Below are 24,602 nucleotides of genomic sequence, written 5' to 3'. Positions count from 1 at the left end.
TGCATGTTCAACAGAACGGTCCGTACCTCTGGCTCCCTGGTGAGGAAGGACTTAAAGACAAAGGCCTGTTGGTTTCCCTGTCCATCTGTCCCTTTCCTTCTATGCCCACGTTTTTGGCATAAGTGGTTGGATAAGTAGCGGAATTAAGAAAGCAGGTGATGGGGTTTCTAGGGCCTTTATATTTGTGGAACAGCTTAGTCTTCTCTCTATGTTAGAAAAAGTTGTGGTTCAGGAGGGAAGAGTGGCCTCTCGTGGCTCTGCTTCTGCTGTGATTGTGGGGGTTAATGCCCCCTTGCACTGGCTTTGAGTCCTGCTGAATTCTCCTGCTCTGTGGGCCCCCTGGGACTCTGTGTTCTTGGGAGATGGTGAACTCCATCTGCAGGTGGGGAGGCAAGCAACAGAGGAATTAAACTGTCTGCATCTCTGCTCTCAACATGCTCTGTGTCCCACCAGACTCCACTTAAAAACACAAAGTTCATAAATAAAATTACTGGGAATTTTGTGTTGCTGATAGCAGAGTGTCAGACCAAGCACAGGAACTTTCTGAGTGCAGGCCCTTGTACAGTTGCACAGGCTGTTTGGGCAAGCTGTGTAAGCTGTGCAACTTCAGTCAGTTACAAAAAAAGAACAGCCCCAGTCTGTTGTTGGTGTATGCGCATCCAACAGTTTTAAGTAGGACTGTGTAAATCAGGCTGTTTGGAAGAATAAGGAGGGACTTCTCTTGTACACAGCCAGTGGTTAACAGTTACCCACAGGCAGAGACAGCTGACCTGGGATTCTGTTGTAGGAGTCAACGTGGTTGGGTCCTGGCCTCCATAGCGCCAACCTGCCCTCTGGTTCAAGTTCAGAGCCATTGCTTTGAGGTGAGGATAGAGATGTTAAGAACATTGTTGACTATATCTAATGAGGTGTTTTAAAGGACTGAACAACTGCAGGGTATTTTCTGTGACAAAGCCAGACAAGGTTTTCTGATTCCTCAGCGTGAACACTTAACAAGAGGCAGTTCACTTTCATTTATGCCGTATTTTTAACTACACAGAGTTATTAACATACTTAAGAGGGTAGAGAGTGGAATTTCGTACCTGTATACAATATGTAATGATCAGATCAGAGGAACTGGCATATTTGTAGTCTCAGGTACATTTCTTTGTGTTGGAGATGTTTGAAAGCCTGTCCATTAGGTCCTTTGAGATATCCAGTGAATGGTAGTCAACTACTATAGATAATTAGAAGTTCGTCCTCCTGTCCATCTGCACCTCTACCCATTAACCGCCCACTCTCCTTCCCTTCCCCCTGCTCTTCCCAGGCTCTGCTGACTGCCTTTCTGTTCTCTGCTTCTTTGAAATCAACTTTGGATTTCCGTGCTTGCCGTACTTCCCTTAACATAGTGCCCTCTGATTGCATCCATGCTCCTGCAAAGGACAGACTTCCTTTCTTTTTAAAGGCTTGCTAATATTCCGGTGCCTATAGGTACCACATTTTCTGTATCCATTCATCTATCAATGGATACCTTAAATTCACTTTTAAAACTTGGTCATACTTAAGAACAAAGAGATTTTCTTTAGCTTTTTAAAAAATGCGTTAGGCATGCTTTCCAAGAGGACTCATTTTTAGTTGAATATTTACACCTTATCAAAGATTCTATCAAAGTGCGTTTGTTCTGCAAGTGCCAGCTTTGGAGGATGTGTAAGTGAAGGAAGGAAGAAGGTCAAGGTCCCTGCCTTCCAGGACCCTTCTGGCTGGTCAGAACAGAACCCAAGAGATAATCAGAAACTCGTTATCCAGCTTAGATTTTTGTACTAGTCAGTAGTAAAAATCTGCTTTTCCCAAGTAATACAAAAGTCTTTTACAAACATGTCTCATCCCTTATGTCTTCTCAAAGAGCAACCTGATTCTCAGTTGACTCTCTGTTGATTGGCACTAGTCCTTGGGAAACTGAATTATTTCCCCTTCTCGCTCCCCTTTATCTCCTTTCTTTGGGCTGCTGATTTTATGTCCACCTGCCTGGATCGTGGCTGCCCAGAAGAAGGGCCAGCCGTTATTTCCAGATGTTCGTCTGAGGGTGGTTCCAGAAGAGATAAACATTTGCATTGGTAGGCTGAGGACAGCACGTTGCCTTCCCCAAGCATTAATGGTTCTCACTGGTTAAGAGATGCTGAACACTGAGACATCTAGAGTGAAAAATCCATCTAAGTTGTAAGTAATTTGGGAACGGACAACAAAAGAAAACTAATTTTTGGATGCAAAATTTTGACTGTAATAACTTTGTCTTTCATAGAAGTTTTTTTTTTTTTTTTTTTTTGACAGGTAGAGTGGATAGTGAGAGAGAGACAGAGAGAAAGGTCTTCCTTTTTGCTGTTGGTTCACCCTCCAGTGGCCGCTGCGGCCGGCGCATCTCACTGATCTGAAACCAGGAGCCAGGTGCTTTCCTGCTGGTCTCCCATGTGGGTGCAGGGCCCAAGGACTTGGGCCATCCTCCACTGTACTTCCGGGCCATAGCAGAGAGCTGGCCTGGAAGAGGGGCAACCAGGATAGAATCCGGTGCCCGAACCGGGACTAGAACCTGGTGTGCCAGCGCCGCAAGGTGGAGGATTAGCCTGTTAAGCCACGGCGCCGGCTCATAGAAGTTTAATGTGCAAAGTCATTGATTTTGGCTGAAGAGAATATAGCAGATACAAAAGAGCGAAAGATACAAAATTCCTCCAAAAGTTCATGGAGAATGGCAGTTAAAAGTTAATGCCCATTCTCATGAGCTCTCTGAACCTTTGTATGACCATAAAAAATCACAAAATATGCAGTAGGAAACAAAAGTAAAGAGTAAGGCTTAGGCCGGCGCCGTGGCTTAACAGGCTAATCCTCCGCCTTGCGGCGCCGGCACACCGGGTTCTAGTCCCGGTTGGGGCACCGGATTGAATACCTGTTGCCCCTCTTCCAGGCCATCTCTCTGCTATGGCCCAGGAGTACAGTGGAGGATGGCCCAAGTGCTTGGGCCCTGCACCCGCATGGGAGACCAGGAGAAGCACCTGGCTCCTGGCTTTGGATCAGCATGAAACGTTGGCTGCAGCGGCCATTGGAGGGTGAACCAACGGCAAAAGGAAGACCTTTCTCTCTGTCTCCCTCTACTGTCCACTCTGCCTGTCAAAAAAAAAAAAAAGATTTAATTAATTTATTTGAAAGAGTTACACAGAGAGAGGAGAGGCAGATAGAGAGAGAAGTCTTCCATCTGCTGGTTTACTCCCCAGCCAGCTGCAGCAGCTGGAGCTGCGCCGATCCGAAGCCAGCAGCCAGGAGCTTCCTCTGGGTCTCCCATGCAGGTGCAGGGGTCCATGGACTTGGGCCATCCTCTACTGCTTCCCCAGGCCATAGCAGAGAGCTGGATCGGAAGTGGAGCAGCTGGGTCTCTAACCGGTGCCCATATGAGATGCTGGCACTTCAGGCCGGGGCGTTAAGCCACTGCGCCACAGCGCCAGCCCCTGAAATGGCTTTTCAAGACCACACAGTAAGGGGCAGAAAATGGGTTCTGGAACCTGTTATTTTTCATGACATCTTGTATTTTTTAACCTTACCTGCTCCGAATGTTTCCTTTTCAATCTGGAGGACTGGTAGTCAGCTCTGCGTCGCTATGATGAAACGCCTGAGGCAGAGAGGAGGTTGGTTTGGGTCGTGGTTCTGGAGGTACGACGTGCAGACAGTGTGGCACGGGCTGCTCTGAGGGCCTGCTGGATGGCTGCCCATCATGGGGGAGGGTGCATGCCTGTGGGTGTCTGTGAGCTCGCCCCGCCACCCTAGAGAGCCACCAGGGTTCAGTCCCAGGCTCCCGGCCTGATGGCCTAATCTAGTCCAACCACTTCCCAAGGCCTTGCCTCCGGACATCATAGTTAGATTAAGTCTGTCTTCTCTGAGTACCATTAATGTGAGAATTTGGAGACTAAACTATGTGAACTCTGGGGTTAAGTATTCGCAGAAATGGCAGGGGTCAAATAAAAACAGAGGATTGAGGGCAAAGGCCCTGAATAAAGGGAACCCAGGTGATGATTCCTTGTATATGAAAGGGCTTTACACGAACGAAAATCAGAATATTAATATTCATATCGGAATTACCCTCCAAATTGGAACATCTTCCAGATATCAGAGTCTCTCGGTGTAGAGAGAAATGTTTTTTGTTGAAGATTAGTAGCAGGAAGCTAGATCCTAAGCTTTAAACAGACGGGAATGTGTGGGCTCCTTACAGATAAGGTTTATTGTCATTAGAGCAAGCTCTGACTTTGTAAACAGTGAAGGGTGTAGCAGTCAGCTCTCCGTACAAGAGAACCAAAGGCGGGTCCTCCTGCAGAGGGCACAGGTGACCAGGCAGAGAGGAGAGGCCGCTCTATGTACAGTCAGTAATCCTGCAGGGAGGCCACATGGGGGACTGCGAGTGCCGCGGGGCTGGAGGAGGCGCACTGCCGGCACCACCAGGCCAAGGCTGCGGCTCCTTCTGCACACCCACCCCTTGCTCCGGGCCACTTGGGGAGGGGGTAGCCTTTTTTCTAAATCAAGTACTTGGTCAACGAAGGTTGAGAAGAGTCTGTTGAGCATGGATGTCTCTGAGTTGGGAGAGAACAGAGAAGTAAAAGAATCGTTAAAAAGTTCTTTGAGTCGTTCAATCTTGGAGGATTTATTTTAATGCCATTATGAGGTGAAGAAAGGTCTCTAAGCTTATTTCCATTTGGGCAAGAATGGTTTATTCTGCATATCTGAAAGTAGAAGTATTAAGCCTAATGGATATTTGGAGAAAAAATAAAACAAGAGGGAGTGTGGGCATAGCAGAGAGAGAAAGGCAAGCAGATGGCAGGTGGACTGGGCAGTCTAGCTCCAAGCAAGATTGAGGAAATGGAGGTGGAGGGCTCCTGGGCTTTGAGACACACCTGGGGCTTGGCACAGGTGCATGGACGGCTGACTGAGGTTGGAGAGCCCAAGGCTGTGGGACAGAGGTAGAATTAGTGCATCAGGAATGAGAGGGGATCCCGCAGCAGCTCAGTGCCTTGTGTCTCTGTGAGTGTTCCTGCACTGGAGTCCTGACATCTGACAGTGCCCGAGGGCTGAGAGGTTGCAGTTCCGCACCCTTCAGCACCTGGCCCTCCGCGTGGGAGCAGGCCCACGAGGCCCAGTGTGGGGACCTTCTGCAGACAGGCAGACCCCTCCAGGTAGCTGCTGGAGGCGTGTTCCTGAAGGAGGCAGAGCAGGCGGGGGAGGCGCGAAGCAGACAGCAGCCTGTCATCCTGTCTGTGTCTGCTTCTCCCTCTGTCGGCCGACTGAAGCCCAGGAGAGGAGAGGAGCCCACCTGGAGCACAGGGTGGGAGGGCTGTGGCGCAGGGGAACGCACCTGTGTTTCTTTCTCGTCACCTGCCAGGGATTTGACTTGGGCCAGGAGTGTTGGGTTTGCACCTGCAAGGTGGGACATGTTCATTTGCCCTTTCATTTAGTTTGTAGTTATTGAAGGTATAATATATACTGGGGCCTTTGATAGGTTCTAGGTAGAGGGGCAAGAACCAGCAAACATGGTTTCTGCCCTCCTGGTGCTTAGAGAAGAGTGAGACAGATGTTAGACAATGAGGTGAATCACTGTGTAATTACAGTAACTGTGGGACAGAAAGCAAACAAAGCTGTGAGGACCTGGTGGGTGAACCTAATCTGGGAGGCAGAGCACAGTGGATGTAGGTCAAGGGTTACCACTCGAACCTGTAGGGCAGGTGTGAGGGTTGGAGACACAGAGGCCCCTCCACGTAGGTGGAGTCTTAAGCAAAACTTGCACCTTGATGAATGGGACATCCTGCCGCGTGCTCTGAGAGCTGGAGGGCGGAAGAGGCTCTGTCCAGCTGTGTGGAGCAGAGGGATCGCGTTGGCATCTCGGACAGATATGTCGGGAGTTACTGACCTTTCTTACCTATTATTACCTTTGTTAAAATTCAGGAGACAGATCTCCCATCTGCTGGTTCACGCCCCAAATACCTACAGTGCCCACCTCCAGATCTCCCACATGGGTAGCAGGAAAGCAACTACTTGAGCCATCACCACTCCTTCCCAGGATCTGCTTCAGCAGGAAGTTAGCGTTAGGAGTGGAGCTAGGACATAAACTCAGGCACGGTGATATGGGATGCAGGTATCTTAGCCGCTAGGCCAGACATTCCTCCCTAATTAACTCTTGAGTGTTCTCTGTTCCCCTGGCTGCCCATAGAGTGGACAACGTTCAGTGAAAAATTGTCAAAAGATGAAGTTGACTGACAGATGCAGGGGCTGCTATATCTGTGTTTTCTGTTCTCTGTCTTCCTAATTTCCGAACCTTTTTGTGTTTATTGTCTTTGTTGCATGTCATGGAGTTGTGGGATGCTGGAGCTGGACAAGGCTTACAAATCAGCTTGCACAGCTCTTCATTTCACAGTAGTGGGAACGGAGGCTGAGGGGGCGTGGATGCCTCGGCCAATGTGAGGTGGCTTCTGTGAGATAGAGATGGAGCTAGAACTTGGGTATCGCGAGCATTCGTGCCTTCTACTCTCTTTCCTCTTAAGATACCTGTCAGTGTCAGGAAGTGGGAGCGCAAGCCAAGGCAAAGTTAATCCCTTCGGAGCTGTTGTCTGTAAAAACCTGGCAGCAGTGCAGCCGCTGAGGCAGCAGAGGGCATGCTGATAGAGCAGTCAGACAGGCCCACCTGGCTCTGAGCTCTTTAAAAGTGGGTCTGCAGCCCACAGCACTCTCCCGCATCTCAGTCCTGGGCACTCCTGTCTCCAGGTGTCCTGCGGCTGCCCTGTTCCATCTGCACTGTCCAGGCGCAACCGGCCTGCTTGTTTTGTTGGTTATTATCCCTACAGCATAAAGGTTGTCTGCTGGGCACTTCACCCCTGTCTCAAAACTGTTCACTCATCTGAATCACCTCCATGCAGAGAGCAACTTACTGCCTTCAGAAGGAAGAAGAGCCCATGTGTTTAACTTCATAATGATCCTTTCTCCTTTGAAGGCATAGGGGCTAGAGAATAGTGGATAGTGAAGTTATCAGAATTCTCTAAAATAAAATCTAGACTTTGCAAAACCAAAAGAAACTGCCAACTCTACAGGATGCTGGGGGCAGGCATGTGGCACAGATGATTAAGTTACCACTTGGGATACCCATATCTCCTGTTGGAGTTTGAGTCCTGGCTCCTCTGCTTCCAGTCCAGCTTCCTGCCAAGGTGTATCCTGGGAGGCAGCAGGGCAGGTGACAGCGTACGTACTTGGACCTCTGCCACCCAAACGGGAAACCTGGGTTTCTGGTTTGGCCTGGCTGTTAGGGAATTGGGGGAGTGATCCAGCATATGGAAGATTGCTCTGTGTCTGTCTGTCTGCCTTTATCTCTCGCTTTTTCTGCCTTTCAAATAAAATGAAAACAAAAAAGACTGGTTATATCTGCCCTCGTATCATCCTGTTGTCTGTATGCAATTCTGTTTTAGGCAGGAATCTTCGCGAATCCACCTGGTTTTTTTTTTGACAGGCAGAGTTAGAGACAGAGAGAAAGGTCTTCCTTTTTCCGTTGGTTCATCCCCCCAAGTGGCCGCTATGGCCGGCATGTTGTGACCGCGTGCTGCGCCGATCCGAAGCCAGGAGCCAGGTGCTTCCTCCTGGTGTCCTACGCGGTTGCAGGGCCCAAGCACTTGGGCCATCCTCCACTGCACTCCCAGGCCACAGCAGAGAGCTGGCCTGGAAGAGGGGCAACTGGGACAGAATCTGGCGCCCCAACCGGGACTAGTGCCTGAGGTGCCAGCGCCACAGGCGGAGGATTAGCCTAGTGAGCCGTGGCGCCGGCCACGAATCCATCTTTTATTAGGCAGTGACTTCTATAGTCTGAATGTTTGCATTTAAACTTCACATTGGGTAACTGTAAATAGCCAGTGGGTGTCAGTGAGTTGGTTTTCATTTTTAAGTTTTTAAAGCACAGGTACAAGGCCAGTGCTGTGGTGTAGTAGGCTAAGTGTCCACCTGCAGCACTGGCATCTCACATGGGTGCTGGCTTATTTCCCAGTTGCTCCTCTTCTGATCCAGTTCTCTGCTATGGCCTGGGAAAGCAGTGGAAGATGGTTCAGTGCTTGGGCCCCGTAGTCTTGTGGGAGACCCATAAAAATCTTCTGGCTTAGGATCGGCCCAGTTCTGGCCATTGCAGCCATTTGTGGGGTATACCAGCAGATGGGATACCTTTCCTTCTGTCTCTCTGTCTGTAACTCTACTTCTCAAATAAATAAAATATTGAAAGTACAGGTGCATGTCTCCTGGTATTCCCTTGTCTTAGTAGAGTCCTTGGATAGGTTCTCTAAATTTTTGCTACAGTGAATTGGGTAAAGAAATCCTCAGCCTGGACAACAATGCTGCTTGACAGTATCATCAACACAATGAGACATTTTTAAGAGCTTAAGATTGGCAATTATCAAAAGGCATGGAAGGGAGTGATATGGTGCCTAAGGTGCTTAATTTTCTTCCTGGTTTACTCCAAATAGCAATGCAGCACCAGAAATGTACACCCCCCCCCCCCCCCCCGTCACTGCTGCCTACTGCAGCGTCACCCGATTCCAGTCCCTGTGTGGATTCTACAGGCAGTCATTCGTTGTCTTGTGCCTCTTACTGCCACACGCCATGTCGGTCGCTATAGCCATACATCAAAAATGTGAAAAATGTGTATATTTGTGTGTATGGAGAGCTCAGTAGATACACTGATAGGTATTAGGTTTCTCCAGAGAAACAGTAGGGGATGATCGTGGTCTTTGTCTAGTGAACATCACAGCTTAGCCTCACCCGCTGAAACATGCTCTTACATTGGCCTACAGTTGGGCAAAATCACCTGGCAGAAAACCTATCTTACAATAGTGCTGACTGTCTCATGTAATTTATTGAATATTATTTTGGAAGTGAAAAATACAGTGGTTGTATAGGTACACTTTTTAAAAAAAGGATTTATTTATTTGAAAGGCAGAGATAAAAGGAGGGAGGGGGAGAGAGAGATACCTATCTTCCATCTGCTGGTTCATCCCCCAGATGGCAATAACAGCCAGGTCTGGGCCAGACCACGCCAGAAACCAGGAGCTTCTTCCAGGTCTTCCACATGGGTGCAGGGGCCTAAGCCCTTGGACCATCTTCTGTTGATTTTCTAGGTGCACTAGGAGCTAGATCGAAAGTGGAGCATCCAGGACTTGAACTGGCACCCATGTGGATGCCGGCCCTGTATAGGTACTCTTTCACAACATTAAGTAAAAAAAATAGTAAGTCATGGACTCTGTGTGTGTGTATGTATATAAATATATACATGCTTATATGTATATAGAGATACACATAAATACATACGGGAAATTAGGAACACATTTATGGATATAAAATACACATCTGTATATCCATACATATATAATATATCTGCTTTGTATATATGTACATAGAGAAGGGGGAGATTTATTATAAGGATCTGGCTAATGTTATTGGAGGCTGGCACATCCAGAATTTGCAGAGACAATGTCCTAGTTGAAGTCTGAAGGCAGGAAACTGCTTTAGCAACAGGAAGAGCTGGTGTTGCAGTTCTAAGGCCACCAGGCACAAGATTCCTCTTGGACTCCACGAAGGGCCATCTTTTTGCCCTATTTAGGCCTTCAACTGATCAGACAAGGCCCATTGACTGCAGGCGATCGGCCTTACCTGGGCTGTTGACTTAAATGTTAATCTCCGAATTACTTCCCTTAGCACTCGGACCCCTAGGATCACCCCTGCTGCTGAAAATGGCCGGATCTCCTTTTTTAGAGGCAGAATAATACTCTGCATATGTCTTTGTGTGCATATACATACATATACACAGCTATACACACCATGATTTCTGTACATATTTCTATAAAATCTGCTGCGGACACTTAGGTTGTTGGCTACTATGAAGGACGTTGCAAAGGATGTGGAAGTGCGGGTGTCCTTAGCAGGTGGTGACCTTACTCTCTGTGGGGAATGCGACCAGCAGACGTATTGCTACACAAGGTAGTTCTGGTTTTACAGAAAGGAAAAGACTGCATGATCTCACTTGTATGTGAGATCTAAAAATAAAAACCACAAAAATAGAAAAATGGTAGTTGCTGGAATTGGGAGAGGGATGGGAAGATACATGTCAAAGGTTACAGGGTTGCAATTATGTAGGACTGTTAGCAGAAAAGAGCTACTGTACAATGGGAGTGCTTTAGTTAATAATATTACATTGTATGGTGGTGATTTGCCAGAAGAGAGTTTAGGCGTGGTGGTAGAAATACAGGTAACTACATGGGATGATAGGTATGTCCATTTGCTAATTTCTGCACTAACCATGCCACTGTGGTATAAGGGTACTCCACAAAGCTCATGGAAAAATGGAATCAAAAGTCTGGGTTTACATTGGTGCAAATGATTTGAAATCCAGGTATGGGTTTTTTGTAATAGGCATTTTTTGTGATCTTTTTCAAGATCCCCTCTTTGTATGGATTTTGAAAGTTTTTGTGGGGCCAGCACTGTGGTGTAGTGGGCTCAGCCTCTGCCTGTGGTGCCGGCATCTCATACAGGCAGTGATGGTTCATATCCTGGCTGCCTTCTCTTCTGATCCAGCTCTCCACTATGGGCTGGTAAAGCAGTGGAGGATGGCCTGCACCCACATGGGGGACCTGGAGAAAGCCCCTGTCTCTCAGTGTCAGATCAGTCTGGCTCCGGCCATTGTGACCATTTGGGTACTGAACCAGTGGATGGAAGACCTTTCTCTCTGTCCCTCTATCTCTAACTCTACCTCTCAAATAAATAAATGTTAAAAAAGGTTTTTGCAGCATAATAAACTTAATGTTGTAGGCCAGTTTTTCAGGATCTTTCTGAAGTACCCTTGCGTGTAGTTTTTCCATCTCTTCCTGGTTTCTTCACTTACGATAATGTTCTCCATGTTCGTCTGTATGGTCCCAAATGGCAAGATTGCTAGTTTAGCTGCTGCATACTATTCCCCTGCATACACACCATCATTTCTGTTTCCATTCATCCAGATGGACACTTGGGTTGGTTTCATATCTTAGCTATAACAAAGAGGTTGCAATGAATATGGAAGTGCAGATGTGTAAGGGAGTTGATTTAGTTTCCTCTGGGTATATACCCAGCAGAAGGGACTGCTGGATCATATGATAGTGGTCTTTTTTTTTTTGGGGGGGGGGTGGTGGCAATACTGTATATTGTTTTCCATAATGCAATTTACGTTCCTTCTCCCAAAGTTCCCTTTTCTCCATACTCTTGCCAACAATTGTTATCTCTTAAAAATCTTATTGAGGGAGAGGAACAGGAAATGGGAAGGGGGGAGACAGAAGAGGAGAGAAGCCAGGGGGAAGGGATAGGGGTAAAGGGGACAGGCACAGGGGAGAGGGTGAGGGCTCCTATCTGCTGGTTCACTCCCCATGTGAGCCAGGAACTTACTCCAGGTCCCCCATGTGGGTGGCAGGGAACTTGCAGGAAGTTGGAATCCGAAGCGCGGCTCAAGATTTGAACCCAGGCACTCAGATACGCGACATGGGTATCCTAGTTGGTGTCTTCACCACTTGGCCAAACACCTGCCCCTCTCTTAGCTTTTTTTTTTTTTATTATAAATCTTTTTTTAAGATTTTATTTATTTATTTGAGAGGCAGAGTTAGAGAGGGTGAGACAAAAAGAAAGGTCTCCCATCCTCTGGTTTAGTCCCCAGATGGCTGCAACCGCCGGAGCTGGGCTGATCTGAAGCCAGGAGCCAAGGAGCTTATTCCAGGTCTCCCACACGGGTGCAGGGGCCCAAGCACTTGGGCCATCTTCTACTGCTTTCCCCGGTTGTAAGCAGCCAAGGAGCAGCAGGGACACAAACAGGTGCCTAAGTGGGATGCCAGTGCCGCAAGTGGAAGCTTAACCTGTTGCGCCACAGCACTGCAGGTGTAACTCCGCAGGTCTGAGTGGTTGTGATGTGCACGTCCCTGATGACTAATGATGCGATCATCTTTCCCCCATACCTGCTGGCCATTTTTATGTTGTCTTTTGGAATGTCTGTTTAGATCCGTTAGCCATTTTTTACTTGAGTTACTTTTTTGCTTCTATGAGGTCCTTAACATATCTTGGACATTAACCCCTTATCAGACATGCGGTTTGCAAATATTTTCTCCCAATCCACAATCTAACTTTTCATGCTGTACAGAAGATGCTTAGTTTCGTTCCACCTGTTTATTTTTGCTTTTGTTGCCTGAATTTTTGGTGTGATATCCTGTGTTTATGTTCTTGCTTATCAGAGAGAATGGTGATTCATAGATAAAGAGGAGGAAATATGCAACAAAGAGTGAACAGGATGACCTCATTGACCTCCTATTGTTTGGACCTTTCTCCTTTTTTGCTTAGGACCTTTGTTTTGAGGGTCTTCTAGAAATATATATATATATATATATATATATATATATATATATATATATTTAAGAATTTATATATTCCAGAGGCAGAGGTATAGACAGAGGGAGAGATAGAAAGTAAGGTCTTCCCTATCTGCTGGTTCACTCCCCAAACGGACACAAAGGCTGGAACTGGGCCATTCTGAAGCCAGGAGCCAGGAGCTTCTTCCAGATCTCCCATGCATGTGTGGGGCCCGAGCTCTTGGGCCATCTTCCACTGCTTTCCCAGGCCATAAGCAGAGATCTGGATCGGAAGAGGAGCAGCCAGGACTTGAAGCGGCAACTATGTGGGTGCTGCAGGTAGAGGCTTATCCGACTACACCACAGGGCCAACCCCTACTCCAGCTCATTTAATTTTAGAAAAGTACCTGACAATGGTTTATTTTTGTGAAAGGTCTTGAATCTGAAAAATTCCTATCAATAGGTTAAAGAGGCACGTTAGATCTGGAGGGGACAGCTAGCAAGAAGCAGCATCTGTTTATCTCAGGGTTGTTCGTTTTAGCTTCTACCGTGGAAAACAGAGCAGGCTCAGCTTGTGTGTATTCATGGAAGGACATTTTACCTTGGAATTGAATTTTCATTTGGGAAGGATTAAAGGTAATTCAATTCAGATCTTAAACATTTGTTTAAGATCTTTAAAATACCTTCTTCCTGCACTCTATTAGATCAGAGATTGACTGAAGCAGTCATTGGTGGAGGGGTTCCTGGCTGGCGGCCAGGAAGGCCTGCACATCCTGAGTCAGAGGCTTGCACACACAGAGCCAGACCTCTGGGTTCCCAGGCCCTTCAGAGAGCCTCTTCCTGCAGCCTGATGCTCCCTCCTTGTCGGCGCCACCTGCCCACACTTCAAGGCTGTATTCCAGGGTCTTCTTGGAAGAGGCCTTCACAAACCGCCCGGGTAAAGCTCAGTCCTTCCCCCAGCTGCTGGCTCTTCCTGCCCGTAGTACAGACAGCAGGCACTCCACCAGCACGACTGAATGGAAACCCGTTTCCTCTTCCAGAGCCGAATCCGCCTCCTCCACGGAGCCGCTCCGGAGTTTCCCAGTCTCTCCCTTCCTGACTGCTATTTATCCAACTCTGCCCTCAACAAAACTGACCTCATTTTTGACCCGACATTAAAGACCATATCATCTTCCTTATCAAAGTTTTCAGAGATAGTCTTGATAGAGTAAGATCTTGTACATGTATTTTGAAACCCAGCTGCATACCTAGAAGTTAGGAAAGATTCCACCTACAGCAGGAAATGGGAAGAAGACAGGCTTTAGTGCATTGTCAGGTCGGTGATTCCATAAGATGAGGTCTCAAAAAAGCCTAGCCAACCCCCTCCGTTCAGGTTTAGGTTACGACGGATCACGTTCCCCCATGCTGGATTGATCAAATCACAAATGTGCTTTCCTGGTCCCTCCTGGTAGCCACGTTCAGCAGTGGGCTGCAGCATGTTCAGGAGTGAGGAGGCTGGATCCTGTACTGTTAGCGAGAATGGGGAGCATCTCTGTAAGTGAAGATTAGGTCTACCTTGTGTTTTCAGGTATCTGAGTGTTGTTAAGTGGGTGAGAAATTGTTTCTCTGCGAGGCTTTGAGCCAAGCTCAAGTGCGGAGGAGAGCTCTTTTGGCTCAGTGAAATGGAGTTTGTAAGGTGGGTGGGGATGGCCCTGGTGGGCTGATGTGGAAGTGGTTGGCCGCTCTGCTCGCTGCGCTCCCCTAGTGAGTGTAGTTGTAGCTGGCCCGTAGTCTGCACTCGCTGCTGGCTCCAGCTCCCTTTGAATGGGACTTGCTGCTCATTTTTATGCTTTGCTTAAAGTATCTATGATTTGCTTTGTGCCTTAAATATTTTGCTACTAAGGATTCCACTGTATTCATTGGGTTCTCTCAAACTCTGCTCAGGGAGCTTGTAGACATGGGCTTTGCATAGGGTGAGCCTGAGTGGCCGCCTTCCCACCTTACTTTCGGGATCACTGCACATCCTCCCCTCACTGTGGGTGCGTACACGTGGCAGAGGAACAGAAGTGGTGGAGGCGTGGCTGGGCAGACAGGTCTGCATCATGGCGGATGAAGAGACTCTAGGGCTAATCTCGTGCTCAGAGCACGTCCCGAAGTCCTGGCTGTTCCTGTCGGGAGCAGGGAGCGTGGCAGGGACACTCCCCGGGAGGGGTGCACCTTTGAAAGCTCCCCAGCCTCTTGTATATTCTCTCCTCCCTTCCTCCTGCGCCTTGCCCTTGCCCACCAGTGCCCAGGACAGAGTCTCTGTGAACACTCATCACCGTGAGAGCCCTGGCACCGTTCCGCCACCACCTACGCCTGCAGATAGTGGACAAACCCCACTCTGCATCCCCGTGTGAACACCAGGCTCCTTTGCCACGGTCTCCTGAGGATGTCCACAGCTTGCTGCTCTTCATTGCTTGGCATAAAGTAGGTGCTCAATACAAATTTGTTGTAAGAAAAACTCCAGCAGCTACTTTGCTACTTTAGGTGACTGTCGCTTTGGCCTGGACTCCTCTAGGCCTCTCATCGTGGCCCTCTTCCATGAGTTCTCCATGTTGCCAGCAACAAGGCTTCCTGATGGGCTCACCTAATGCTTTCATTTCCACGCTTACCTCCCACCCCCATGGCTCTCAGCATCAGGTCCAGCTCCTGACCACGGCAGGTGAGGCCTTCCCGCTCTGATGTCCTGCTCCTCACCTTCCCATCTCCTGGCCCTTCCTGGCTCTCATCTTCCCCAGGGTCATCCCACGCCCTGGATGGTGTGTGGCTCTCCTAGTGTATTTCCACAGCTCTCTATATCCTTGTCTCTGATGGTACGTAACATGCTGTACCGAGTGTCATCTCGCACGTGAGCCTGGAGCACCTTAAGGTGCAGAGCAAGGCGCAGTAACTTCTGTCCAGTGTCTGGCCTACAGGAGGGACACAGCACAAATACGCGGAGGGCAGTAGGCCAAGAGCCCAGTGAACAGGAGTGCATATCCCCTACGCCACCACTGAAAGACACGTGTGAGTTCATGGGACAGGACAGACACGTGGAAAACTACAGGTTCCCCAGCGATGACACAGAATGATGAATATTGTAAGTTTCTCACTTATATCAGAATGGGTGTAATGTTTTTGATGGAGATGTAATTTCTACTTGAAGACATCCCTGTCAAATGCACACACCTACCCACTGCCCGGGGGCAAGGAGGCGCACAAGCTCGGCACAGTGAAGGCCGCGGAGGCCTCCGAGGCTGTGTGAGCCACTGCTCGCTCTGTGACCTGGGGACAGGACAGTCCCCGGACGGCTGTGGAGGTCAGCGTGGGACCTGCTCCTTGCACGGCCCCTGGCGCGCAGTGAGTGCCGAGACGGCAGTTCTCTTCCTCTCAGCTCCAGTTTGAAGGAGAGTTGAGAATTCAGAGATACGGAACAAATGTTTCCTTTCAGTTTAGAGAAAGTTTCATAATTCAGTTTGACTTGGTTGAAGCAGTTACTTTTTGAGATAATTCTTGAGGTATAATAACGCCACATGTAGAAAAATTTAATTCGTGTCATTGATGTGCAGATCTGTTCTCTTTGGCATCTTTTTAAAAAGGAAGTAAAATTATACTTTAAAATGGTAGGTAGATAGGAAGCAAACCAACAACTGCAATGCTCCAATGAGTCCTGAAAATTTATTATTTGGGAGAATATCATATATTGATCTTTTGTTTTACAGCTCATGATAATCATCAGAAAATACACGTTTTGAAACGAGAGTCCAAGGAAAATAATTACATACAGTACATATTACATGTGTTATTTGTACATAAGCAAAGCAGTTGCTAAGAGCATATTTCTGTGTCCACCGTGGTGGACGTGGCAATTCTCTGTTCAAAGCTGCAGCAGCTCACGTCCTCCATGGGTACACGAGGAGCGACAGGCTGGGAAGTGTGCACAGGGCTGTCACCAGGTCTGGCTGTAAACTGACTTTTTAAAATCTTTTCCCTCCCCCCATATATATGTATATACTTTATTGCCTTTATATTTCTGCTGGTTTAATATAATTAGTATACTAAATAGTGATCTGCATTTATTTGGTTTCTAAAAATATATAAAATGCCTTGGAAAGAGCTCCTGCAGCTTTCAGGTGGCCCCGGCGCTGGCCCGGGGAAGCCAGCCTGGGACCCGGGAAGCAGCAACAGTGAATAAATAGCGATTGTTTCTCGATTCCATACAGCTGATGGCCTTTGCCCCAAACTGAAAAATACTGTCACCAAGAGTATAAAAACGCAGCTTAAACAAACTGACATAAGGGAAAAGTAATACTTACGAGCTGAACTTCAACACAGTATCTGTAACTACTACACACAGCGCCAGGGACAGGAGGGATGTGGACAGAGTGCGTATTTACACATAATTTAAGGCCCAGTTATTCAAAGGCAATGCGCAGGGGAACTGGCCATCCGCCCGTGCCCCTTTCCATAGCCAGTCCTCAATCCAGTACAGTTCTGACCTGCAAAGATACTCACAGAAACTTGGCTTCAAATGAAGAGTTCTTTTTTTTTTTGCTAAACACTTTTGTTCTTATTCACAAAGAAAATTGTCTTGAACTGCAGGGTTGCATTTATGTCTGCTGTGCAAGTTCGTGTTTACTCTCAGGCGTTACTGTATTTCACAGTGCATACTATAACTTCTCTGATATTTGTACTGCATTACATAGGCAGGTGTGTATTTCATCCTTATCCATCTTGGTTTAGCTACTGTCTGTGACGAATTTGGACTACAGGGATTGTGTTAACTCATTGGCGCTTGAAGGAATTTAATGGGTAGTTCTATTGATAATAACGGAAATTCAGAAAAAAATTCCCTGTGCATCAAGGTAAAACAGCAAATGGCAACAAACCAAAATCTCTCGAGGGCAGTGCCACAGCCCACTCCAGAGCATTCTCTGAGGAGGACAGATACGCAGGAAGGGCAAACAGCTCAATGCTATTTCAATGTATTCCTTGGTAGGAAAAGAAAATATTTCTTAATATTTTTAATACTTGTAGAAAATCACAAAACTTCTTGCACTATGATTTTAAAAAAACATACAAATTTATAATCCATTTTAGTATTTAGAATCTGAGTATTTCCCCCAGATGCAAAATTTTATATTTGGTATTTGTATATACCATTGTCTGCTCCCCCCTCCAAAATGTATGCAAAGATGTGGCACTTAATCTGACTCAGTTGTATTCACAAGTAGACTAAAATAGTTGAACATGTTCCAACAGTAATGAGTTTTTTCTTCCCTGTTTTAAAAAAGAGGCTTCGAAAATATTCGAGATGTGCTTCCGGAAGTCATGGGACTGGCTGAAGAGCGCAGCTGCTCAGCGTTCCCCCAGGTCACACTTCTGTCCCCACCCTCGCAGGACGTGGCACTGGCACAGGATGCCTGGGCAGCGGACAGAGTCCAGGCCTGCCGCAGCCGGCACCACGCTGCTTGCCCTTCTGTACGGTGAGGAGGTGAGTTCTAAGAGTACTGCAGTAAAATACTGACAGGTGTGTCACAGTATGCAAAGGTAAACCGTGCAGCTGCAGCAATGATACACCTACAATTTAACGTTTTTGATTTCAATAGAACACAGTTTATAAAATGGTTTTCTTTGTGAACAAGATCTCAGTTTCTCTAAACAACAAAATGACTGTATAGGATGGGACCTTTTAAAAGTAAGGCATATACTGGGTATACATAAATCACTATTATCAAAAGAGCTACAAATTATTTTAACTTTTATATTATCCTAATTTTAAAATATATGTAGATATGAAATAACTTACCAACTGAGAGCAAATGTGTACAGGTTGTGGTTACTTAGGTAAGAATCATTTATTTCCCAAGTTATTTGCAAAATGGTATAATGGCAAGATCAACTCAGTAACTCCAAGAACCCAGAGAAAACGGTCTCTTCACTTGCGGTCTACTGTTCAGCTGGACCAGAAAAGGCAATACTGCATTTTTACTTTCAATTCTCTAAAAGCTTCTATATATTTAAAATAGCCATTCTCAATATTTTTCATAGGAAACCTAAATAAAGCAGCATTCTCAGCATTCATTAAACCAAAAATAAGTCAACTATGAGAAAACGTCCAAAGTTGCCTTCATGCATGAGACATATCTTTTTGTTACCGTGACATGACTATATTAATCCACTTTTATTTTATTGCATGTAAATAATACAGAGACTGCATTTCTTTCAGAATTAAAAACTACTTTAAATTTCAGAGTAAGGTCTTAATCCTATTGTACCAAGTCTGATCAGAGGGAAAGTGAAAATGGCTAAGAGTTGACAGCATCTGTCTGAATATTCTTTGTGAATTGTAGTCACAAAGCCAGCACTCACGGGAAAGGTGCTGACTCATTTTTGGTTTTATAAATGGAAAGTATCTGTAAGAATGGAGATTAACCCCTGTTAGAGTCAGAAAATGGAAGCGCCTTCTAAACCTGGCTCCCTTTCCTTGTACAGCGTGGTCCACTGTCCTCTACCTTCCCTGTGTCCCAGTGACGGGGACATCAGCCTGTCCAGCGACAGACCACACCTAAAACGTGGGCTCTCCTCAGAGCTGTCACTGCCCTGGTCCTCCGACGTCCAGCACCTAGATGTTATACGTCATTTGAGTGCCCAGCAGTGACAAGGCAGGGTACAAGCAGGTATGGGTTGGGACCCCCCCACGCCTGCTTGGATCCATGTTTGAAAATAACCTTTTCCTTCTACAGTATCTGAAACACTGCCTACCTTTTACACATACAGGTTACTTCATGGAAAACTACTTCGGTTCTGCTCTGTGATCCCTTAAATATTTGGCAAACAGCATGGAGCAAAGGGTGAGTTCCAGAATAAAAAGAAATCCGAATGACTCTGCCTAGTGATGCAGTGCTCGGACAGGTTCACAGACGTCAGTGCGAGCGGGTTCTCGTGGGGTCGCTGCGATGGCGGAGCGCCCCACGACACGACGTGCGCAGCTGTACATCAGCAATGCATGGACGGAGTCTGGCAGCGTGCACTCAGAATCACACAGTACGTAATGTAACTAAGTCACAGGATAAAGTGATACAAAAATATTACAACATGGACATTTACACGCTTCATCAATGAAATGGAATAAATTAAACTAAGCCAGTCACATGTTTATTTATGTGTTCACACAGAATAATACTTCTCCATTGCTCTCAGAACGCTACACGTAAACCTGAAGGCTTTGCTTTACAGCTGCTGGCAGGAAAGGTCAACACTGTGGGTGTGTGCCGACGCAGCCTCTCCGAGCTTCCGCGGCACTGCACAGGTGTGGCTCCGAGTGGGACGCAGTGTAGGAGAGCAAAGACACAGATCCTCCGTTCATCACTGGCGCAAAGCAAAGAAGGGATCTCACCGTCCGCGGTACCTCTGTTCTCCCGACAGCCAGCGTTATACATAGATGCCTTCGGGATTAAAGCCGGCCGAGATGGGGTTCTGCAGGATCCGAAGATTACTGGGCAGCTGCCGTGAGGAGCCAGGGCGCTTCAGGGACCCCGACTGCAGCGGTGGTTCTAGACAGCAAACAGAGAGTCACTGGGTGAACGCGGCTCCCCCGCGGCGCTCAGCAGCCAGAGAACTGGGAGCGTTTCCCCAGAGGGCGCCCGTACTGCCCTGGGCTGGAGAAGGTAAGGCCCTCTTGGAGGGAAGCTTATTTTTTAAATAATTTATTGAAAGGCAGAGAGAGAGCGCAAGTAAGACAGACAGTGAGGGATCTACCATCTGCTTGTTCTCTCCCCTGATGCCCCCAGCAGCTAGGCCAGGGAGAGCAGGCAGCCTGATCTCCATCCAGGTCTCCCACAGCAGGGGCAGGAACCCAATGACTTGCAGCATCAGTGCTGCCGTCCAGGGTGCACATGGCAGGTCCTGGACTTGGGCACTGCAAGACAGGATGCCGGCGTCTCAAGGGGCATCCTAAGTTCTGCACCAATCGTCTGACTTAAGTTCTGTTGAGCTGGACAGTGACTGATCTTTCAAAACCGTGAGCATTGTGCTGCTTTTCACTGGGGGTTCAGACCATATGCATATACAGAATTCGAATTGCCTTGTACATACCAGTACAAATTAATAATAAAGACTTCAGGGCAAGAAGGGGAAGAGCTAAAATCCAAATCAATAGGCTACGACTCATACACGCGTCAGAAAAAAGTTTTCTAGAGAGGCCAATCAGGAAGCAGGCGTTCTGGAGCCGTGAGGGAAGCCGCCCCCCAGTGCTGCACTGCTGGCTCCACGTCGTTGCTCCGCTTCAGCGGGCCCCAGTACTTGGGCTGTATTGACCAAAGGAGAGTGAACCAGCAGATGGAGGACAACGCTCCCCCATGCTGTCTTTCAAACCAATGTGACAGGTTTTCCCAAGCGATAGGAAGCATGCCAGTTTTATTTTTCAGCGACCCACTTGGGAATGAGGTGCGAATGGCAGAATACTACTCTGAGTACAAACAGTTTCTTCCAGGTTAACCAGTGCAAACGCAGAGGCAAATGCACGCTCAGCAACTTCTTACCTCTTTCCACGTCTGCGTGGGACGCCTCTATCTCGATGGGCTCGGCTGGCAACACCGTGACTTTCGTCCCTGTCTGCTGGATGAACTGCTGCAGGTTGACCTGCCGCAGCTCTTTCGTCAGCTGCTCCAGTTCCTGCTCTTTGTCCTAGATGGAAATTGTTTTAAAGTTTACCGTTATTGCTGGCCAGTTGAAGACATCCTGATGACAGCACACCTGCTCCAGGGAGGGAACCTGGGATACCTGCCTCCCGCAGATCTTGCTCACGGTCATAGCATGGGCCAAGGAGGCTGCCACCGCTCTGCTGTGGCAGGTGCCAAAAACTAGCAACTTCAGTCTGTCCTCCTACAAGTGACACTTTGCCAGGAGAGGCCACCCACTGTCCGAGTGGCTCGGCTCCTCGCCCTCCCCCTGCCACACTGACAGAGAAAATGGCTGTCCCCAGCCTGGCTGAGTGTGTCTGCAGGGTCCTGGAGCAGACATTGCAATCAAGGGGTTGTCCTAGTGGTGATGGTAGCAACCTGGTCATCAGGCTCTCGTCAGTGGGGGTTGGGATTCACAGGCTGTGCACAGCAGCTCCCGGCTACACTCTCCTTAAACAGCCTTCTGCATGCTCCATTCGTGATGGCCACAGTTTTGATGGTGGACTTACCCCTCTCACACCAGGTATTTCTAGAACCTCAGCTTTCCCGATTCTGGAAGCGGTCGTATCCTGAAGCTGCTCATCTCTGGCACTGGAACGTGCACAGGTACCACGTGGGTATCAAGGCAGGAGAGCACCCAGAGGCTGCCTGGCCCGGACTGTATTTTGAACAGTAAACACCAGCACAGTCCAGTGCTGCTTCCACATCAAAACGTTCTGTGTTGCACCCCCCAACAATGTGGTGGCCACACGTGCTATGGAGCACTTGAAATGGGGCCATGTGTGAGGAACCACAGAGTGCATTTTAACATTGTTTCATATTTCAAACTGCCTTGATTAATTTTAATTAAAAGTGTATATAGCCACCTTGTCAGTCATGTCTGTTTCTCATCTCATCTGCGAGGCCAAACGCATCTTTGCAACTCCTGTGACACAATCAGTGTTCGGGAACGGGAACCCAAGAAATCCTAGGTGAGTGGTCAGGGTGGGGGTGGGGAAAGGAGGGCAAAAGTCAGAGCGCATCATTTGTGTCCCTGTCCTTCGGAATGCAAAGGATGGTGCGGTGGGAAGGGGTGGGGGGAAGGGCCTAGTCACATCTGGAAAGCAGCTGGGAGTGGCCACAGCTGCGAGGTAATGGAGAGGCAGGCAGGCAGCCAGCCCCACGGTCCTTGGTGATCCCCGTTTGGCTTCTAAAAGGTCAGAGTCAGGTCAGATTGGTGCTCTCACCCTCCGAGGCTAAGTCCAGCTACCCGGTGTTGCGTGCAGAAGCCTCTGCCATGGAGCAGGGCGTGCTATGGCCTTGGTGCCCCTCTGGTTTTGGTCTCACCAAGCCTGGTCCTAAGTCACAAGGAGCCCACGAGACGTCTAGGCAAAGCTGGGATTTCTAATCCTTTAAATACAAGGAGGACAGATTGTTCCGGAAAGTTCAGACGCTGTGTACAGAAATGTTCTTACCTGCAGCCGCTTGGTCGCCTGTCCCAGAGATCTTTCCACAGCTTTGATGCCGTTCTCCAGCCGCAGGCTCTGCTGCCCTTGGATGTCAATCTCCCCCCTGACCTTGCCGATCTTGCCCTTGACCTCTTCCTCATTGACCTGGGCCTCCTGGACTTCCCGCTGCAGTTTCTCTGCCTCCAGGCCGCTCTCCATGGTCTGGATCTGGGCCAGGTAGTCCTTCAGTTTGCTTTCGCAGTCGGCTATTTTCTGGCGGATTTCTTGGAGCTGATCCTTCAGCTGCTTCTCATTTTCCTGTTCAATCTGTAATTCATTTTCCCAGAATTCTTCCTCCTCAATTTCTACATCGTTCCTTTTGATCTTTTGCTCCAGGCGGACAATTTCCTCCTCGAGGTTAGAACTGTATTTTTGCTCCCAGAATCGTATTTCTAGTTCATTGGATTCCAGCTGTTTCTCGATCGACTGCAGCTTCTCCGTCTGTAGCCGGATCAGCTTCTTCAGCTCGTCCGCTGTCGTCTTGCAGTTGTTCAGCACCTTTTGCTTAAATTCCGTTTCTCTGCCTTTTCCGAAAATGTCCATTAACCCTTTGGCACCTCCTGTGAATGTTAATGACTTCCTTTTGGGTTCTCGCCTTTTGATCGACTTGTCAATCTGGGGCCTCAGTTTGGCTAAGGGGGGCAAACTCTGTCGGTATAAAGTCCTCTCAGGAATGCGAGCCACACTGTCCGAAGTGGGTCGCTCGCTCAGAGACGGCCCCGTGCGCCGCAGGATGAGCTGGACGTCACTTGCGTACTGCCCCCACTTGTTCAGGGAGATGATTGGGTTCTCATGAGGGGCCAGGTGTCTCTCGGTATCTCTCCATTTCTCTATGAGAGTGTACCTTCCAGTTCGACCTAGGCAAACAAGACAGTAATTCGGTGTCAGAATGGGATACGAAACAGCCAGAGATGCGACAGAGGACACCACCCTCTACCTGTGTGCTAATTCTTATTTATTTGAGAGGCAGAATGACTGAGAGAGCACACACATGGAGTTCCCATCTGCTGGTTTTCTCCTCAAATGCCCACAATGGGTGGGGCTGCCCCAGGATCAACACAATGCAGGTCTCCCACGTGGGTGGCAGGAACTCAATTATATGAGCCGTGGCCAGGGTCTACACTGGCAGAAGGTTGGAGTGAGGACCCAGAGCAGGGAATGGAACGCAGGCCCTTGAATCTGGGGTGTGGGCCTCGTAAGCACTAGTTGGAAAAGCTTGCGCTAAGTGTATGTTGCTCACTGGCACCAAGGGCCACGTTACAGAATTGAGTCCACGCTGCCTTTAAACCTTCATTGAAAACACGGAACCTTTCAAGATACGAAACAGTATAAAACTCTAGGGTGTGAACTGCACGTACTCTTCAGACTTGCTTAAAATTCAACGCTGGGGGCTGTAGTGGGTGAAGCTTCTGCCTGTGATGCCAGCATCCATCCTGTATGGGCACCTGTTCGAGTCCTGGCAGCTCTACTTCTGCTCCAGGTCCCTATTAATGGCCTGGGAAAGCAGCAGAGGATGACCCAAGTTCTCAGGCACCTACACCCACGTGGGGGACCCAGAAGCTTCTGGCTCCTAGCTTCGGTCTGACCCAGCTCTGGCCATTGTGTGTCTCAAATCTTTAAAAACAAAAAAAACAAAATTCATCTCTGCACTTCAAACTTGAGCAAGACTCTGACATGCTTGTCAGATGCCTGAGTGTCTAGAACTTTGGGACAACACTGAACACAGTCTGGTTCCAGTGCAAACAGAGGGTCCAGAAAGCTTCATATGCTGCCATGAGGAGCTGGCCCCAGGGACTCGGTAAAACCTCAGAGGCGGACTAAACCTCCGCCTCGCAAACCCCTCTGCTTTCTTTGCACGTCAGCGCCAGGGAGGACGGAGGCCTCCCGTCACCCAAAGGGACACAAACCCAAGGGAGAACCAGCTCAGGGCAGCTGCCTGAGTCGCCTCTGTCTCCCCGGTGGGCGTGGCCGTCCCACAGCTCACTCCGGACAACAGCTGGGTGCCAACAGCCCTCTGAGAGCGTATACCAAAAGGGGTC

General features: G+C 48.2%; 1 protein-coding gene and 1 long non-coding RNA gene across 16 annotated transcripts in view; one reads left to right on the top strand and one right to left on the bottom strand.

The window, feature by feature from the left end:
• LOC133761950 (uncharacterized) overlaps nucleotides 1–20,974 on the top strand; it is a 40,513-nt gene extending 19,539 nt beyond the window's left edge. For 7 of the 13 annotated variants that reach the window (XR_009866245.1, XR_009866248.1, XR_009866247.1 and 4 more), the window contains 6 exons: nucleotides 14,659–14,840; nucleotides 14,932–15,075; nucleotides 17,687–17,886; nucleotides 18,888–19,072; nucleotides 19,173–20,062; nucleotides 20,887–20,974. This is a non-coding gene — a long non-coding RNA (uncharacterized LOC133761950). Of the gene's footprint in view, nucleotides 1–14,658; nucleotides 14,841–14,900; nucleotides 15,076–17,686; nucleotides 17,887–18,887; nucleotides 19,073–19,172; nucleotides 20,063–20,876 lie in introns of all 13 variants that reach the window. The other 6 variants (XR_009866237.1, XR_009866240.1, XR_009866243.1 and 3 more) reach the window with 6 other exon arrangements.
• The window catches only part of RASSF8 (Ras association domain family member 8), a 101,019-nt gene continuing 92,468 nt past the window's right edge, over nucleotides 16,052–24,602 (bottom strand). For 2 of the 3 annotated variants that reach the window (XM_062194958.1, XM_062194959.1), the window contains exons 3-4: nucleotides 22,531–23,420; nucleotides 20,796–21,080 (exon numbers count right to left, since the gene is read on the bottom strand). In XM_062194958.1, coding sequence (XP_062050942.1) covers nucleotides 20,811–21,080; nucleotides 22,531–23,420 — 1,160 coding nt within the window. In that variant the 3' untranslated portion in view covers nucleotides 20,796–20,810. Of the gene's footprint in view, nucleotides 19,949–20,795; nucleotides 21,081–22,530; nucleotides 23,421–24,602 lie in introns of those variants that run through there. The other variant, XM_062194960.1, reaches the window with a different exon arrangement.

The sequence above is a fragment of the Lepus europaeus genome, chromosome 6 (genome assembly GCF_033115175.1).
Source record: "Lepus europaeus isolate LE1 chromosome 6, mLepTim1.pri, whole genome shotgun sequence".
Taxonomy (NCBI): Eukaryota; Metazoa; Chordata; class Mammalia; order Lagomorpha; family Leporidae; genus Lepus; species Lepus europaeus.
This window is presented reverse-complemented; position numbering and strand designations above follow the sequence as displayed.